Source organism: Sus scrofa, chromosome 4 (genome assembly GCF_000003025.6).
Source record: "Sus scrofa isolate TJ Tabasco breed Duroc chromosome 4, Sscrofa11.1, whole genome shotgun sequence".
NCBI classification, from domain to species: domain Eukaryota; kingdom Metazoa; phylum Chordata; class Mammalia; order Artiodactyla; family Suidae; genus Sus; species Sus scrofa.
Genome location: NC_010446.5, coordinates 75,927,699 through 75,947,543, shown reverse-complemented (window position 1 = coordinate 75,947,543; position 19,845 = coordinate 75,927,699). Strand labels below are relative to the sequence as shown.

The window sequence follows — 19,845 nt, the reverse complement described above, 5'->3', positions numbered from 1 at the left end:
TAAAATATCTGCTTCTGATAAAACAACATATTGATCTGGAAGTTTTTTCAGAATATCCTGGGAATGGTCTGTATTTGTAGCTTTGTATTTCTGTGAAAACAGGTCTGTTGCCAGGGCTCTCTAGCTTGGTCCACATTTGGTGAAGGAAAGCCTGCGCCGCAGACCCCAGGCTGGAGGAGGTCACTTCTGCCCGAGCGCACAGCGCCCTCGCTCAGGCCCTCGGATTATCCGCGGGTCACCCGCCTCTGTGGGAGGGGGCGGTGCACACACCCTGCTGGAGCCTTGGCTGTCCCGCCCTGTCCTTGCAACCTGTGACCTGGACGCTCGGGCGTCCTCAGTGTCCTCGGGTCCTAGAGTGGGGTTCCGTGACCTTCCCCCCGAGCCAGGAGGAGCTCGAGTGCTCCAGTGTTGGCGGTGTGTGCTACCTGGTAGGGGTAGGCTGTCTGCTTTATATTCGGGAACTCAGAGGATAATTGTGCGTGTGTATGTGTGTGTGTGTGTGTGTGTTTATACGCACATATGCATATAATCAACTACTCTTGAACTGTATACACACTTATATACAGTTGGCCCTTGAACAACACATGGGTTGGGCATTGACCCCTTCCCACGCCACCCCCGTCAGAAACCTGAGGCCAGCTTTACGTCTGGCTGTCCATACCTGTGCTTCCGCGGCTGCATAGTCAACCGTGGATCACGTGGTCCTTCACATTTAGTCAGGGAAATCTGCCTAAAGAGGACCTGTGCAGTTCGAGCCTGTGTTGTTCAAGGGTCACTGCACACACACGTGTACACATATGAGAAAATGGCGTGTAATTGGCATGGTCCCTTTGTGCCAGACCGATTTCCATTCAGGTAGAAGCTCCCTGTGCACGTAGTCCACTGAATAGCTAGAGAATTTACAGAAGTTTGCATTTCACACTTAAGGGTTTTTTCCCCCTTTGTCTGAATTCCAGTAACTCCGTATCACTGCTACCCAGCGGGACTTGCTGTGATGGCAGAAATGGTAGGATGTGTACTGCCCAGTGTGTTCTTAAGGTTATTCCGTTTTATTCAGTTTTAATCCATTGGAAAGCAGTGCCCAGCTGTGGCTTGTGGCTGGAGGCCACCATTTGGGGCAGTGCGGTTCTGTGCAGTGTCCTCAGCCTTTGGCAGCACTTCACTCTCACAGGCTGGAGACCAGGATGGCGCTACAGGAAGTACGGATGAGAGCGTGAGAATTCACATGGTATTTCAGATTGCAAGTCATTTTTTTCCCACGGAATTTTTGCTGTTGTCAGTATATCTTTGCACGTGTCTCTGTGCTGTATAAAGGTAGCAAATCAAGCAGCTAATGGGGACATTTTTAAAACGTGAATATTATTTTACTGAGAACGGAGAAAATAGCATTACAAATGCTCTTTTGCAGACATATAATTGGTACTTGTATTCATTGTTCACATGATTTATTTAGCACGTTATTTCTCAAAAGCTTTAGCTAATTTTGAAACCAGCATTTTCTGGACAACAGCTTGACAATCATGGTGATATATATCAGGATTCCGCTTAGCCCTTCCAGATATAAAATAGTGCCCCAAATATACTGTTGCACGTATAGGTGTGCTTGAGTAATTTACTGCAGGACGTGAGGGAGCCTAAATTAACTTGTGTTTGCACTGCTGATTATGAAATTGCAATAAATTAAATGGAAGCTTGTGTGGTGAAAACATAACGTCTGTTCTCTACCTAAACTGTCTCATTAAACATCACCAGCAGATGTTTTTACATCTCTTAGGTTTGTCAAAAAGTGTTTATTTTGTTATTCTGTAGAAGTTGTCAAATTTGTCTTCCTTTGGAAATTGCCTCATTTTGAAGCAACGGTCTAATCGGAAATCTCAGCATTTATAGGCTTTCCGTGCACCTGGTGACCTTCCCAAGTGTTTGCTGCTGGGCTGTGCGCTGTGCAGAGCAGGGGGCTCGCGACAGACTGGGTGCTGGGTGGACACTGGGCAGCCAGGTCCCCGCCTGCCTTGGCCCGGGCGGGGGGGGGGGGGGTTGAGGGAGGCGGTGCTCAAGGCCTGACCCTGCGGTTCCTATTCCTGGCCCAGCAAAAGTGACTGTCTAACTGAGATTTAAATTTATGATGCTCTCGCCTCCATATGTGGCCAGATGACCTTCTTCTTCCCATTTTTAGTGATTGCCATTGATATTGATCCCGTCAAGATTGATCTGGCTCGAAATAATGCGGAAGTGTATGGGGTAGCAGACAAGATTGAGTTCATCCAAGGCGATTTCCTGCAGCTGGCTCCTCGCTTAAAGGCCGACGTCGTGTTCCTCAGCCCGCCCTGGGAGGCCCCGACTACGCCACCGCGGAGACCTTCGACATTAGGACCATGATGGCTCCTGATGGATATCCTTGCGGAGTCCTGAGAGTGCTTTCAAACGCTGCTCGTGGGGAGGAGTGTGTGTGTGTGCGTGCGTATGTGTGAGTGAGAGAGAGAGAGTGGTAAAGAGGAGAGATAGTAGCTAATAGCACTTGATAGATTCCAGTTTGTTTTGCATGAAAAATAACTGGCAATCCATCTCCAAAAGTTATGGCAAATGTGGGGTTATATTTTCCATTGGTCATGTTCCAGTTTTACCATTACAAAATGGGAACTAAAAGACAGTAATTGTTTGGAATTCTTGTCTGGAAATTGGGGATTTCCTCAAGACCCGTCCCTAGAGTCTGGGTGCCTAGTCCCCAGCTCTTCAACGCACAGGGGCTTGTAATTCGCTATCTCCAAATTTTACCTGTTAATGCTTCCAAGGTACCAAAGCAAGCCGTTATTTCAAATTTTTTTTTTTTTTGCTGCACCTGTGGCATATGCAAGTTCTTGGGCCAGGGATCAAATCTGAGCCACAGCTACAACTTACACCAGACTGAGCCAGATCCTTAACCCACTGTGCCACAGCAGGAGCTCCGTATCCCAGAGGAGTCATGTATGACTCTAACAGGAATTGTGCTTTAAATTGCTAGTTAAAATTTAGAAAAATACAGTGGACAGAGTTCCTTATCTTTTTACTGGAAAAGAGGTAGTATTGGGCTTTCCCGTTCTGTTTTCACAGTAACTAGGAAATGGCAGAAAGAATGGGTATTTCCGGCCCTTGCTCTCCTACCACTAGGATCATTGAATGAATAGGTTTGACCTCTAATCCCTGATGCATTGAGGACCATGTGCTTCCTAATTCTCTTTCCAGCCCTGTTAGCCTAAATGTCTGCCTGATTGGTACATAACAGGGTACATTTGGGTTATGATATAAGAAGTGAAGAACATAGCTCTGATAGAATTAACTGCTGTTTTGGTTACTTTTCCTTAACTACTATCCACCTTTGAAATTTTCAGACTTTCCCAGATGATCACCAATAATATTGTTTATTTTCTGCCAAGAAATGCTGATGTCGACCAGGTAAGCCATTACTGAAGAACTTCTATGAGTCACTGTTGTGAAGAATGGGCAGGAAAAGATGCAGGGCATTTCTTTATTTGAGAAGGTGTTTATGAAAAGTCCTTGGCTTTTTGACTATTACTAGAAAACTGAAAGTAGTTGGCAGTTAAATCCATGCCTGCTTCATCTCTTCATCTCCCGTTCTCCCCTCCATCTGCCCACCTGCCTCAGGTATCCACCGTTCTATCTTCTGGGTCTGTAAAGTTGACTCTGCTCGTATAAGCCGCATGGAAGTGGAATCATACAGAATTTGTCCTTTTGCATCTGGCCTGTTTCACTTAGTATAATGTCCTCGAGTTTCATCCAGACTAGAGCATATGTGTCAGAATTTCCTTTATTTTTAAAGCTAAACAATATTCTGTTGTATGAACATACTGTCCATTCATCTGTCCACGGGCACGTAGGGTGGTTTGCACCTTTTGACTGTTGTGGATGCTGCTGCTCGGAACATGAGGGTGCAGGTATCTGGTTGGACCCCTGCTTTTTGTTCACCTGGTTATGCATTCACAAGTGGAGTTGCTGGATTATATGGTAATTCTTTGTTGAGGTCTTTGAGGGGTCACCATACTGTCGTCCACAGCAACTGAACCATTTTGCTTTTCCCACTGGGAGTTCATGAGAGTTCTGATTTCCCCATTCTCACTAATATTTGTTACTTTCTGTTTGTTGTTGTTTGGTAGCAGGCATCCTGATGGAAGTGGATAGTTTCCCATTGTGCATTTGACTTGCATGTGCCTAATAACAAATGGCATTGACCATCTTTTCAAGAGTGCGTCTTCTGGATGTCAGCCCCTTATCAGACGTATGCTTTGCCTGTGTTTTCTTCCATCCCGTGGGTCATCTCTTTGCTCTCCTGATAGTGTCGTCTGATGCACAGAAGCTTTTAATTTTGATGCATTTCACCTCAACTAATTTTTTTGTGTATTACCTGTGCTTTTGATGTCATACCCAAGAAATTATTGCCAAGTTCAGCGTCTTGAAGATTTTTCCTGTTCTATGGCCTTAGCTGTAGACCTGGTTCTACTGGGAAAGAGTCTCTGATTTATTTTCTGGGATAAATTTGTGGCCCAGGCATAAATTTGTGCTGCCAGGGATATGATTGGGTTAGAGGAGTAAATAGATTAACACGTCTGAGCTCTCGCGCTGTGAGCTTAGAGGGAGACGAAGTCAGGTCTTGCTGCCTGTCGCCCCTTGATGACCATTGGGTCATAGGCATCTCAGGTACTGTATGTCTTACAAGAAAAGAAGAAAGCACTACCTCCGCGCTTTATGCATTTTCACATCAAATCGGACATTAAACCTCATAGCTGCTGCTCATGTGACTCGGATCTGCTTTCTAGGCTCCCGGATAGGGCTCAGCCTGCTCCAAATTCGTGGCTTTCTCATAGAAATATTATGCACATAATTAGTCTCAGGAGAGGCTATATTGGTGGACATGTTTGGGTATTTGAATGACAATAGGAAATTCACTCTTTGTTGCAGAAGTTAAAGTGAGAACATTTTTCTAGTTAAAATGAACACATGCCCAAGGAGAAAGTTAACCTTTTGTCTTGAGTTTTGGTTTACTTCACACACCTGCCAAAATTAAGATTGGTGGTTTATTGGCATTTTCTACCTCTAGAGGGCGAAATGGCATCAGAGAATAATCTGAGTCCGAAAGGAACTGAGGAGTTCCTGCCATGGCTCAGTGGTAACAAAACCGACTAGTATCCATGAGGATGTGGGTTCGATCCCTGGCCCTGCTCCGTGGCTTATGGATCCAGCATTGCTGTGGCTGTGGTGTAGGCCGGAAGCTGCAGCTCCAAATCGACCCTGAGCCTAGGAACTTCTGTATGCTGCAGGTGTGGCCCTAAAAAGACAAAGAAAAAGGAAAGTGTATTGAAGTGTTCTAAAAGAAACTTAGAGATTGAGACCTGTCAGTGGACATTAGCTTTCTAATCGCAGCCAGCGTTTCTGATGCTGGCTGCTCCTGTCACTGGAATTGGCGGAGATCTGTAGGCCCCACAAAAAAATGCTCTTCATATTCACGTGGTATATTTTGCCTCTAAGCAGGTTTTTGCATACTGCAGAAATAATCACTTCTCCAAAATAGTACTAGGGCATTTTTTTCAGTGTTCTAATTTTTCTGCATCTTTCTGTTAATAAAGTACTTAGTATGTATTTTTCCATAAGAATCCAGTTGGAAGTTTTCTCCTATTCATTGTTACCATGTTTTTTTTACTTTAAATCAGTTTTCTTTTTAAAAAAATGCAGTTTTGAATCTTTAATTCCTAAATCTTCTCCACCTTTTCTTTTATTTCACTCAAGTCATTGCTGTGACCTTAACCCGTTTCTCTTCCTGTCCCCACAGAACAGCCTTATCGCCTGATGGGAAGTCTATGGTGAGGGTTCAGTCCTTAGTTCTAGCTCCAGTCCAAACGAACTGGGATTTCTTTTGGTGAATCTGGTGTATTTTGCCAAAAGGCTGGTGTACTCTCCAGAGCCACTGATCTTTCTCTCCCTCCCCCTCTTCCTCTTCCTCTGCCCCCAGTGCTCTCTCATTCTCACTCTCTCCTTCAGTCTTATTAAACTTTAAGAAAGGGGAAGGAACCAGATGACATTTTTTTCAGTTAACCCTGCTGGTGAAAAATAAAGACAGCTGGAAATTGATGGCATTAAGTTTGCTTGAAACAAAGTACTATTTATGGGCTTGAAATACATAATGTTTGGTCTTTTCAACTCCAGAACTCTAACCGTTAAAATATATGGTGTTTATGAAAATAATTAAAATGTACAAAACGGAAAAGTTAGAAATTACTTTTAATTAGAGCATTTGAAAGTCTGCTCTAATGAAAGTGATGTGTTACTCAATGAAAGTAACTGTTGGTTTTTTTGTTTTGGTTTTTTTTTAATTTCTTTCTAAACACAAATAGAGAGGCATTTTTAGTACTTGCTTTGATTGTCCATCATCTGAGGCTCCAGCTAGAATGTAAGATTCCTAAAGGCAGAAGGGGATTTTTTGGCAGGGGAGGGTTGCTGCATTCCACTGCCTGGAACAAAACCTGTAAGTTATTTATTCAGTAGTTGTTGAATAAAATAATTTATTAGCCATTTTATAAGAGACCTCAAAAACTCCCATGTAAGACATCTTCATTCCTTTTTCTGTCCAAAGCACCCAAGTCCAGGCAGACTTTGAAAAAGTATGGAGAGGAAAAAGGAGCACCCCTGCCTTCTCAGAGATTTGTTTTAATGTAATTCTGTTTATGGCTCAGAGGGTGCTCTCTTTGGGGAGATTGACAGGATTCCTGTTTTTTAGATTTGAAAGCCAAAGCCTATCTTGATGGCTTTTTCTAAATGGGTACAGCAGGTATTAAACTTTGCTTCTGATTTTGCTGGGTTTTTTTCCCTCTGCCCTTCTTCTCCTGGGAGGCTTCTTGCTGGTGTTAAGCTCTCCTTTGTCTCCTCCTCTCTCACTCCCCCCCCTCCCCCGAGAAAAACCTCTGCTCACTTTCTTTAAATTGCAATTTAAAGGAACAGGAGAAATACTGCACTTCATTTATATCTTAACTCACAGAAAAATTACTGTGAAAGAATTATATTTTAAACATACTAATCAAAATGCCTTTGATTGGGTAAAGACAAAATTCTTCATTTTGGCTTCCCTCGTGAAAAATCAGACTGGCATAAAGATGTCAAAATACAAAATAGAACACGTATAATTGCCACTCTGAGACTACTTAGCTATTTTTCATTTCTAGTTTTACTTATATTATACTCCTTATTAGCAAAGAGTGGGATGTATATGTGCTTCTTACCTTTATAACAGACTCTGTGTTTGACTTCTGTTGGCACCTGTTCCTGTAGGTAAAAACACCCACCGTCTCTTTTTTTGGAGTCTCTTTGTGGGCAGGGTTGGTATTGAAGTTACCCCTGCCTTGGAGGGACAGCGTCTTTTTTATTTTTTTTAAGAGTATACCATAGAATGACCTTTGTTGTCTTTCCTATTTCTGTATCTGTGACATTTTTCTAAGAGGAAGTTAAAACACTTTAAAAAAATACATACTTATTCACCGTCTGCTAGATGCTGGTGGGGCATGTGTAACACCACTGAGCTCAGATCTCTCAGCTCCAAACGCAGCTAGACCATCAGCACCTTGCTGCAAAATATACAACTAGAGTTGTGCGAGTTCCAGGGACAAAGTTATGCAAGTGCGTTGGCGTGGTCTGTGTGTTGGTGCGGGTCCCTCCAGCACTCAGTGTGGCCGGTCCTCTGACTGCCTTCCGCTCTCCTTAGTCCGCACTGCTGCCCCACAGACTGGTCTCTGCCGCTGTCATCGGGTTAGAAGGTAGTATGTGTGCTAATAATAGACCTGAGACGTTGCATGAAAAATGCTGGACTAAAGCAAAACTTAATGTGTGTAAGAACTTAGGGTAAAGCATTGCTAGTTTGAAGCATCGTTTTGAGGTGACTCTGGAGGTGGAGAGGGTTGATGCTCTCAGCTTCCAGGTGAAGGCGTTAATCACCATAGACTTCAAAAAGTGATATATTTTACCAAAATAAAAAGGGGGAGGGGCTTACACACACACACACACGCACACCCAACAGCAGTAGGTGGAGGAGGTGATCAAGCTAGGAGAACTAAGCACAAGAGCCCCCCTGCAGAAGGAGGGCAGGGTGGAGGAGCAGAAGTCAGACCCGATCTGATCTGCCCACTCGCTGATGTCCTCCCAGGGTTGGGTAGCAGGTGGTCAGCAAATACTGCCGGATGGATGGCAGGGCAGGATGCAAAGACACGGTGAACCGGATAAAAGCTTTCAGGAAAGGGAGCTCTTCAAATTTCCATCTTAATCAACAAACCGGACGTTAGGGAAGAACACGTTCATCTTCTCGGGTTCAATCGCTTCTGTCATTAGAGAGCTGAGGTCCCATACAGTAGCATATAGCACTGAGGTCTTACCCACAACATCAAAGATGGGTTTCTGCCATCACATACTGCACTAATACCTGGGAAGGAGCAGTGAACGTCTGAGATGGCTCATTACTTGAAAGACTGACATAAAAACCAGACTCTTATCTGATAAAGCATATGAATGAAAGATTTGTTTTGAAATTGTGCTTCATTATATGTGACTTTCTTCTGCTCTGTTTTTAGGTGGCATCCTTGGCTGGGCCTGGAGGGCAAGTGGAAATAGAACAAAACTTTCTTAATAATAAACTGAAGACAATCACTGCGTATTTTGGGGATCTGATCCGCAGGTCAGCCCCAGAATCGTAACTGTGGTGGTTCAAAGACAAAAAGATCATGTGGGATGAGAACATGACTCACCTGAGACACTGCGCTTCTTCTCTGTCCTCGCTGACATTACGTCCCATTCACTCACCATCGTGTCCCCATGTGAAACAGAAACGTACAGAAGGTTGATGACTGCTAATGAAGTGTCCTGAGATCTTTGTGTAATATCCACTATGGGCGTTGGGCCTCAGTCTAGTACGGCAAAGGCAGGCTTTCCCTGTGCTTTGTGTCAGTCAGTGTATCTGTATTTTTTTTTTTAATTTAACGTCTGCGTTTGTGTGGGTGTGTGTGTGTGTGTGTAAAAGCAATTATTGTGTTTCTTTTATAGAGATATAGGGAAAATGATGAATGAGTTATAATCTACCCACTGCTTCTGAAGTAAATAATGTTATTTACTTAACTGCTCCTGAAGTAAATAATCTTATCCTTTCCAGGTAGACAGACCAGCGGTACGGATGGTACAAAATGATGAGAACACGTTCCCTCCCCTCCCCAACCCCTGTTCCTCTCTCTAGAAACCACCACGGGTTAACAGGATCTTGCAGTACTTTGGAGGACAGAAAGGAATTCCAGTATACCCTAATACTCTGTTTTCTCCTCGTCAATGCCCTGTTCAGTGCCCCCACTTTTTTTACTCATCGTGTATATATTTTTTAAGTATATACTTTTTTATAAACGCGTGTGTCTTGGGAAACTCTCCGAGCCGGTACAGATTCACGGATCTACCTCACTCCTTCTCACGGCCACACACACTCCAGCTTCTTTCTACCTAACGGGGCCGGTCCCCTCTTGCTGGACCCCTGCGCTGTTAGCGGGCTCGCAGTTACCAGCTGTTCTGTGCCGAACACACGATTCCGTCCATCACCCGACCCCAGCTCTGCACCTCCTCAAACCTTTGAATTTTTCGCTATTTCAAGTGTGAAAAAATGCGCACTGCCTGGGTGTGTTTCCTGAATTATGAATGAGATGTGGAAAACTTTCGTATATTGTAATAGTTTTCCCCCTTTAAAATGACTAGTGCCATCTTTCATCAGTTGCTTTTCAGGGTGTTATCTTTTTAAATTAACACATATGAATTCTTTGTAAACTACGGACCTTTGTTTGGGAAATGTTTTTCCAGGTGGTTGTTGGCCTTATTGTTATAGGTAGATTTATTTGGTGATTTAAGTTTTTTGCCATATGTAATATTTTTTTTTAATTTTTATGTATTCAGATTTCATCTTTTTTCTCTGTTGCTTTTGGGTTTATGTCCTTGTGAACGATCTTTTCCACTCAGCATAAAAAGACACTTACCCAAGCTTTTTTTAGAACTACCTTATTTCGTGTCTTTGCTCTATCTGGAATTTGCTTTTTTTTTTTAGGGCCATACCCACAGCATATGGAGGCTCCCATGTAGAGGCTAGGGATCGAATCAGAGCTGTAGCTGCCGGCCCACACCATGCCACAGCAACGTCAGATCCAAGCCAAGTCTGCGACCTACACCACAGTTCACGGCAGTGCCAGATCCTTAACCCACTGAACAAGATCAGGGATCGATCCTGCATCCTCAAGGATGTTAGATTCGTTTTCGCCGAGCCACGACAGGAACTCCCAGAATTTACTTTTAAACATCCATTTATTTTGTAAGGTTAGTGTCTTTTTAAACGTCCATTGGAAAAAATATAAAATATATTTGAGCTGTGGGTGTAGGTTGCAGATGTGCCTCGGATTTGGTGTTGCAGTGTCTGTGGCCTAGGCCAGCAGCTGTAGCTCCAATTCAATCCCTAGCCTGGGAACCTCCATATTCCGTCGGTGCAGCCCCAAAAAGACAAATAAATAAATAAATAGGCAGTGGTGGAGTTCCCGTCGTGGCGCAGCGGAAACGAATCTGACTAGGAACCATGAGGTTTCGGGTTCGATCCCTGGCCTCACTCAGTGGGTTAAGGATCTGGCATTGCTGTGAGCTTCGGTATAGGTTGCAGACGCGGCTCGGATCCCTCCTGTCTGTGACTGTGGTGTTGGCTCCAGCTGCAGCTCCGAGTCGACTCAAATGGGTGAGGAGTCCCGTGGCGTGGCAGGTTAAGGATTCAGCATTGTCACCGCACCGCACTGGGTCACTGCTGTGCTTCAGGTTGGATCCATGGCCCAGGAACTTGCACGTGCTGTGGTCACCGCCAAAAACAAAAGCTTAAAATGGGTGGGAAAATGGAGGGGGGGCAGACCCAAGGGACAGGGGCCCCTTTCTGCCCCTTGTTCACCGGGATGACCATGAGCTTCAGCGGCCTGCCCTCCTTCCTGTTTTAGGGGCTCATCCCTCTTTGCCACCATTTTCCCATGTCAGAGCCTGTGTTCCTTAGGGTGTAGGGGCTTTTTGTCCAACAGAGAAAGATGGCTTGTTTTTAAAATGAAGGATTTCGGAGTTCCCGTTGTGGCGCAGTGGTTAACGAATCCGACTAGGAACCATGAGGTTGAGGGTTCGATCCCTGGCCTTGCTCAGTGGGTTAACGATCCGGCGTTGCCGTGAGCTGTGGTGTAGGTCGCAGATGCGGCTCGGATCCTGCGTTGCTGTGGCTCTGGCGTAGGCTGGCAGCTACAGCTCCGATTAGACCCCTAGCCTGGGAACCTCCATATGCCGGGGAAGTGGCCCAAGAAATGGCAAAAAAAAAAAAAAAAATGAAGGATTTCCCATCATGGCATAGCAGTTAACCAATCCGACTAGGAACCATGAGGTTGAGGGTTCGATACCTGGCCTCAGTGGGTTGAGGCTCTGGCATTGCCATGAGCTGTGGTGTAGGTTGCAGACGCAGCTCGGATCCTGAGTTGCTGTGGCTCTGGTGCAGGCCGGTGGCTACGGCTCCTATGAGACCCCCTAGCCTGGGAATCTCCATGTGCCACAAGAGCAGCCCTAGAAAAGGCAGAAAGTCAGAAAAATAAAAATAAATAAATAAATAAAATAAAATGAAGGAGAAAAGGAAGACAATGTACTGGAGCCTGTGGCTGATTCTAGTTCATGTCCGGACTTCATGGTGCTCAGACTTTATTTCTAAATGTAAAATGCTGTATAATTTCACCTACAAGCGTTATCTAGAGCAGTCAGTTTCCTAGAGGAAAGTGGAGGGGTGGGTGCCAGGGGCTGGAGGGCGGGGGTTGGTGTGGACTGGGTACAGAGCTGATGTTGGGAAGATGACAAGGTTCGGGGAAGAACATTTGATTGCCAGCATATAATGCCCTTAAGGGCACTGAACTATACCTTTATAAATGGTAAATTGTATGTATCTTTACAATAAAAAAATGCAAAAAAAATACCTATATAACAAATATACATTGTTACAGATGCTCTTATTCACTACATACACAATATATACCATCAGTTCTAATGTGGCCTTGCCCACATCACTACCTCCTTAATTCACCAGCCTGCACAGCTCTCTGTGGTCACCCGCAGCCACTAGAGAAAACACTGCATCAGCCCGGGTCATCCTCAGGCTGGAGCATGGCCTGGGAGCTGGCTCCAGTGTTGCCACCATGAAATAATGCAGGGCTCACGGTGGAGTCGGCTCTGAAGGCTCAGTGAGTATGAGGTCATCTAACATGCTGCACAACTCTGAGAGGTAGGCAGTATTTTGCTCATTTTTGCCAAGCAAGAGACTGAATTACTAGAAGACCTTAACTTGCCAGTTCGAATCATGTTGGCGGGCTTGGGGCCAGGGCTGTCTCTGGCTGTCTGGTACTTGTTCTGCACTGCAAAGCCCCTCCTTAGCCAGTCGTCTCTAGAAACCGGCTCCCTGTGTGGAGCAGGCCGTCGGGACTCAGCAGAGTCTCAGACGTTCAAGCATCAGAACACAAAAATAAAAGACATGGCCATTATAGACGGGACAGCGGGACAGCAGATCAGCAGCTTGGCTTAAACTGATGGAAGGAAAAGTCTTTGTCTATAGGACCTGCAACTTTTCTCTTAGTGTGTTTTTGTTTGTTTGTTTTTGTTTTTGTTTTTAGGGCCGCACCTGCGGCACATAGAGGTTCCCAGGCTAGGGGTCCAATCAGAGCTACAGCTGCCGGCCTACACCACAGCCACAGCAACATCAGATCCAAGCCACATCTGCAACCTACACCACAGCTCATGGCAACGCCGGATCCTTAACCCACTGGGAGAGGCCAAGGATCAAACCCGCATCCTCATGGATGCTAGTCAGATTCATTTCCACCGTGCCACAAAGGGAACTCCTAAGTTTATTTTGAAATTTAAAAAAAAAATGATTTCAAGAGTTCCCATCGTGGCTCAGTAGTTAACGAATCCGACTAGTATCCATGAGGACTCATGTGCGATCCCTGACCTTGTTTAGTGGGTTAAGGATCCAGTGCTGCTGTGAGCTGTGGTGTAGGTCACAGACGCAGCTCAGAGCCCACGTTGCTGTGGTGCAGGCAGGCAGCTGTAGCTCCGATTTGATCCCTAGCCTGGGAACTTCCATGTGCTGTGGGTGTGGCCCTAAAAATACAAAACACACACACACACAAAATGATTTCAGTTGTGCCCACTTGCATTGCAACGGGGGTCCAGGAGGAAGGGGTATCTTACGGCATGGCATGTCCCTCAAGGTGTCCCGGACATTCTGCCCTCTAAGTGGATGTGGTAAGGAGCACACAGAAAGGTCTCGCTCTTTCCCTTTGTGAGGTGCCCTCCTCCGATGGTTCTGATGAGTTTCAGCGGGGCATGCTGGGTGACCGCCAGCAGGGTCCAGCCAGCTCGAGTCCTGCCTCCTTTGCTGTGCCCTTCATGTGTGACCAGCTGAAGCCTCTCCCAGAACCTTAGCAGACACTTTGCTCTGTACTGTGTTCCGGAAATGACACTATTGGCCACTTGGAAAAGAGACATCCATTATCAGGAACCATCTGTATTAGGGTGTTGCTGCCCATTTCCTCATGCCTCTACGATCAGGAACTGCCCCCAGACTGCTGCCTCATCAGCGGCTGGTGTAGACCCAGTATCCAACCGCCTTTTCCAATAACTATACACTTTCATAACCTACAACCATCTTTCTACCAGACCCAGACATTTGAATGAAGAGCTAAAACATTTAATCTGTTCTTCAGATTTTTTTGGCGTAAATGAAACTGACCCACCCAATGGCCTCAGGATCCAGCTGTTCAGCATCATGTAGACAAATCTTACGATCTTGTTATTTCTGTCTCTCATCACTCACCAGGATTGTATTTCCCCTAAAAGGAAGGAAGTCTTTAGCCATGGGCAAGTCATGGCAAAAGGATTCATTTTTATAGGCAGTGAAAAAAGATGAGGTTAATTTTCCTCCTTTATTGGCACCAAAGGAATGTGAATTAGATGGAAATCTAGGTGACATTAGAACCTTGGTTCCTGGGGTCTGCACTGTTTTCTCTGACCTCTGTCTGGGAGACAGCTGGATCACGAGACCTGAGATTCTTCCATGTAGGAGGGGCTGGATGCATTGGCTATCTCGGTAGGTAGGATGGGGCTCTTAGCTGGTCAGCAATAAGTAGCTGTCCTGGATGCTATATTTTCTTTGGGAAAGATGAATGTGGGTTTAGGGTGGGGGTGGATATTAGAATTCTGGCTGTAGGAGTTCCCATCATGGCGCAGTGATTAACGAATCTGACTAGGAACCATGAGGTTGCAGGTTCAATCCCTGGTCTTGCTCAGTGGGTTAAGGATCCGGCATTGCCATGAGCTGTGGTGTAGGTCTCAGACAAGGCTCAGATCCCGCATTGCTCTGGCTCTGGCATAAGCCAGGGCTACAGCTTCGATTAGAGCCCTAGCCTGCCTGGGAAACTCCATATGCCGCAGGAGTGGCCCTAGAAAAGGCAAAAAGACAAAAAAAAAAAAAAAAAGAATTCCGGCTATAGAGCCTGAGGATGACTGAGTGGTAAAGTCGGCCTGAAAGGGACCAGGCCATTCCTCCCAGGTGGAGAGACGGTCCCATCAAAAGGGGTCCCACCACCATGGTCTGTTTGGTTACCTGTGTCGTGACTGTCTCAGACTGAGGAGGAGAATTTAGTGGGAAGCTGTGAGAGGTGGGGAACATGATCAAGGAAATTTTGTCCCTGAAGGTTGCAAAGAAGGAGGCAGCCCAGTCCCTCGGACAAAGTTCCTGAGAGGCAGGAGATGAGGCCATTGTTGGGTATTCAGTGTTGAATGGAAGTAGAAGGCCAGCCACATGTATCATTGTTAATGTTCTCACAGCCACATGAAAGTAGGTGAAAAAGAAGCAGGTGAAATTAATCTAAACCATATATTTTATTTCCCCACCAAACATCCCAACTGTTATTAAACATGTAATTGATATAAAAATTATTAATATATTTTGCATCGTTTTTGGGTACTAGTCTTTGAAACCAGGTGCGTGCTTCCCACGTAGAGCACATCTCAACTGAGACTTGGCCCACGTCGCTGGTCCTCTGGAGCCATGTGCCCCGGAAGCTGCCTCCCGGACGGGCAAGGTGGCCTGCAGACTTGCAGGGACCCAAGTGGGTGGGCCCAGACCCCGGGCTCATTTTCTGGCAGCAGAGGTCCCTCATCGGCACCATCAGAAACCTCTTTCTTGTGGACCATGACAGCAGTTACTCTCCAAACAAGTAGTTCCTTCTTGGGTCTCCCATCTCTTGGCTTTATAAACACCAGGATACTGGGTCAGTCGCAGAGTAAATCCCAGGGTTCATTTGTTTGAGGCCCTCATCAGTATACTTAGAATAACATAAAGCAGGAGTGGCCTCGGACTGTGGGTGACAAGGAACCACAGAGAGATGCAGGTCCAGTGGTCCCTGTCCACTCCCAGCTCTTCATTCCAATGTTTTCTGTGCTGTGGCCGGAAGAGCAGTAGAACCAGAACCCTAATGGGGCTCAGATAATGGGGTCTGGGAACAATGGTGAGGCAGGAAGAGGGAATGAAAGAAGAGGAAAGAAATGGAACAGATAAGAAAAGTCAGGCTGCTGCTTGTAACCCAAAGCCCTCAGGAGCCTACAGAAGCAGGGATTGCTCTCCAAGTAGTCCACACAAGAAGGGTGTGTTGCAAAACTTTGGACAGAAGAGGGGGGAGTAGGTCAATGATTGTTGTAGGAGAACCCTGCCCCTGCCCTTCAGGCTGGTGCAGGTGGATGGCTAGATCTGGGAGCCTCTCAGTGGTTATTTTCATCACTAGGAATAAAGAAAACAATTACACTCATCTGCTAGTTTGAGCGAAACTTTTGACGTTCCTACTAATCAAAACTAGTGTCATAGGTAATTGCATGTATTTTTTTTTAAAAATGACCAAATAACATCCTACTGAGAAAGAAAACCACCCCCACTTGACTGAAGATCAGGCATTTGAAAAGAATCCTGCGGAGCAGGCATTGGGATTAGAGCACCAACTGGATCCCCTGCAGTAGAGAATCCTGCAGCGGGCAGACCAGCTCAGGCGCCATCCAGCGCCAGGAGCGCCCCTGCGGACAGAGCTTTCTCCCGCCTGGGTTCCGCGGAACCCTCCAGAGTTCACATCCACGGGGAACCACAAGGCCGTCGTTCAGCGAGTCACAAGTTTGGGTGACCGTGACACCCTATGGAGGATTCCCTCTGGGATCGTCATAGGTGCGTGGCTGACGCTGGGAGCCAGGGGTGCTGTACGAAAGGCATCCGGAGGCCTCACTTATCTCGAGGGCCTCCACCCGGCCCTGTAGCCACAGAGGCTCCGGGGAGAGCGTGTGAGAGGCAGCTGGGCCTCCACCGCGCCCTCTCTTATCTCTGGCGAGCCCTGGATTCCTCCCAACTCAGCCCCAGGGCGTGCAGGCGAGAAGCTGGGCTGCGTAAGGACCCCGCCCTGAAGGTGCCTTTCTGCACCTTAGTCAGCGGTGCTTCCAGAGAGCTCACGCAATACCTCCCGCTTCTCTGCCTGCCGAACAGCCGACCTCCACGCGCGGATGCGGAGCAGGCGGGGGGAGCCCTTAGCCCCACCGCCACAGCTCACAGACGTCCTGCTCAAGGATACGCTTCATTCATTCCGCAACTTTTCATGAGACCGGCTTGGTGGCGGTCCTGGGCTGGGTCCTGGGGACACAGAGGCCACCCACCCTCCTCCCCACTCGGCTCTGCCTTGTAGGAAACCAGCTCTGCATGAAAATAAGGTCGCCAGGGGTTCCAGGGCTAAATGTACAGGTGTTCCAGGGGAAGGCAAAGATCAGGGCCGAGAGCCGCCCCACTTCACACACACCTGGAGAGCTGTGCCGGGTGGGTGACGCCTTAGGAAAAAAAGCATAGAGCTGTGGTTAGGGAGTAGAGTGAAAGCTCTTCCCTAGAAGTTGAAGAGCCGTGTTGGATTTGTTTTGGGGGGATTTTTTGCTTTTTTGGTTGGTGTTTTGGGGTTGGTTTGTTTTTGTTTGTTTGTTGTCTTTTTAGGGCCGCCCCCAGGGCATATGGAAGTTCCTAGGCTAGGGGTCAAATCAGAGCTGCAGCTGCCTCTGCCACAGCCATAGAAACGCGGGATCCGAGCTGCAACTGCGACCTGTAGCACAGCTCACAGCCACGCTGGACCCTTAATCCTCTGAGCCAGGCCAGGGATCGAACTCACGTCCTCATGGATTCATTACCACTGCGCCACAATGGGAACTCCTTGGAGTTGTGCTTTAAAGAAACTTACAAGATCCTTAATATCTGATCCTGGAGATTGAAGTTTGGAATCCAGGAAGTATTTAGTGATAACCTAAAATGGCTTCATCCCAACTAGGAACCAAACCAAACTGGGGGAGGGGCAATGAAGCTCCTATTCTCCGCAAGCAGGGACGTGGGGGCAACGCGGTCCTGGCTCCCCGCGTCCAGCTACGCTTTCACCCCATTCACCCCAAGGACGTCCTCTCCGCCCACCGCAGGGAGGGGCGTGGTCTTCCCTGGGTCCCAGGGGCGGCTTGCTCTCATTCCAGGACCTGCTCCAAGGATGCAGTTTTCATTCGTTTTCCCAAATAGCGAACTGATGTATTGGAGAGAGGAAGAAATCCCTTCCGTGAGCCTAAGAGGCCTTCCTGGCTGTAGAAGTGCAGCAGCAGCCCACGTGTTCAGCAGCTGCTGCCGCCACATCTGCCGAGTTTGCCAGGACAGGGAAAGCGGGCTTGCAGCCTCCAAGGACGGCGGGCCGCCCCCAGGAGAGGCGGCCTGGGTGCCCTCCGGCCTCCCCACCGATGGAGCCGAGTCAAATGGGGAAACAGCCCTCCTAGCCGGAGGGCCTTATCAGGGCCACAGAGCCCGGCCAGCTGGTAGCCAGCTGGGCAGCCGGGAGGAAGCCCGCGGAATGGAGAAGTGAGACCCGTTCAGCATCGGAGCTAAGCGCGCAGCCACCCCGACCGTGGCCGGAAACCGCAAATGGAAAAAGAAAAAAACTGTTCAGAGGAGCCTTTGAGAACTCGCACTAAGTGCTCTGTATCACCAGGCAGCTAACTCCATTCCCTCGTCCGAAGACACACACACACACACACACACACACACACACACACACACACACACACACTTTCCTTTTGAATTGCAGAGAGCCCCTCCCCCGGCCCGTCCAAAGTTCTGAATCCTAGTGCCAAGGGCTGAGCTGAGAAAGGCAAGACCTGCAGATGCTCTTGTTGGGCCGGGTGTCCCAGGAGGGGAGCTGGGCGAGGGCAGTCTAGCCAGGCCGGTGGGGGCGGGGGGGCCTGGGACCGCGGAGCGGGGACCCTGGAGCCCAGCTGACGCCTCTGGTCCTGCGTGAGCCAAGCCATGTGGTGACGACTGCGCGCTCCGGGTCCTCATTGGCAGCGCGCAGCCAGCGCTCAGCCGTGAGGAGCAAATGACATGAGGTCCAAGAAAATCACCTGGTAAAATCTTCAAGCACTATTTTGATCTGGGCTTAACTATCAGCTAAAAGAATTACTCACATAGAAATGTCCTGTCTCCCCCACACGAACTTTCCCCTCCTTCTTTCTCACTTCTTTTTTTCATAGAATTGTGTTACCCATTTTGTTATTAGGTTAAGTCCATAGACATCTGGTGAGTTCTACAAGGACCCTGAGCTCAACAGGTTTGGGTTGAAGTGCCCTCAAGAACTTAACCATCTAGTTGGGGAAAAAAACCTATAAACACATTAGAAACTTATAAATGATACTCATGTCAAATTACCCAAAGTTGGGCAGAGACGTCTCTGCCTTGTGTGTGATCACTTACTGTCTTAGCTTGCTGAGGCTGTCATAGCCAGGTGCCACAGATCGGGGGACTTAAACAATAGAAGTGAATTTTCTCAGTTCCAGAGACTGGAGGTGCAAGATGAAAGATTTGGCAGGTTCTTCTGAGGCCTCTATCCTTGCCTTGCAGGTGGCCAGCTCCTCCCTGTGTCCTCACCTGGACTTTCCTGTGTGTGTCTGTGTCCTGATGATCTCTTCATAAGGACCCTGGTCCTTCTGGATTCGGGTCCAGCCTCAGAGTCACATTTGACCTTCATCACCGCAGCCCATCACAATTACTAAATGGTGCTCAGTCACTAAAGAGGTGACGTAGACTAGAGGTTTGAAGGCAGCCAAGGATGAGGCAGGGGGCGACTTGCAGAAGCATCAGCCCCATCCCAACTGCCGCATCTTTCTTTGGTTCTTTTGACAATAAGCTGCCTTACTGTCAGCTGTGCTATTTAATAAGTTGCTATCATCTCATCAAATAAGTTCATTAATTCCTGGTTTATTTTTCTGTCAACAGGATATTTTATCAACTATCCAAATCAAAATGTGAAACTTCAAATAAGCATTCGAATAAGTGCCTGTGAAAAAGAGCAAATAGGTTTATTGCAGTTTAATTATTTTTATCTTGTCTGGCTCTCCTACCTTATCCCTTTGGGAGTGGGGAGGGCCAGGCTGTGGAGACAGGACCGTCAGAGGACCTTGATAACAGTGCTGAGCCTTGGGGCAGGAGACGTGTACAGAAATTTGGGGACATGGAGCCGCTTTGCAGAGGGGGTGGCCCTTCAGCTGGGGCCCTGAGATCCAGTTCTAACGGGTTGTCATAATGGCTGAGAAACCCTTCTCTGCTGAACTTCTCGTGGTGTGTTTACACTAGCTCCGCATAGTTCTGGTGTCTGTACTACAGTTGATTTAACAATTCAGGAGTCACAATTGTGG

General features: G+C 47.2%; 1 protein-coding gene across 1 annotated transcript in view; it reads left to right on the top strand.

Moving 5' to 3' along the window:
- TGS1 (trimethylguanosine synthase 1) overlaps positions 1-10,055 on the top strand; it is a 31,664-nt gene extending 21,609 nt beyond the window's left edge. Inside the window, 4 exon segments of the mRNA XM_001927876.6 lie at positions 2,174-2,326; positions 2,329-2,389; positions 3,351-3,429; positions 8,601-10,055. Coding sequence (XP_001927911.2) covers positions 2,174-2,326; positions 2,329-2,389; positions 3,351-3,429; positions 8,601-8,723 — 416 coding nt within the window. The 3' untranslated portion in view covers positions 8,724-10,055.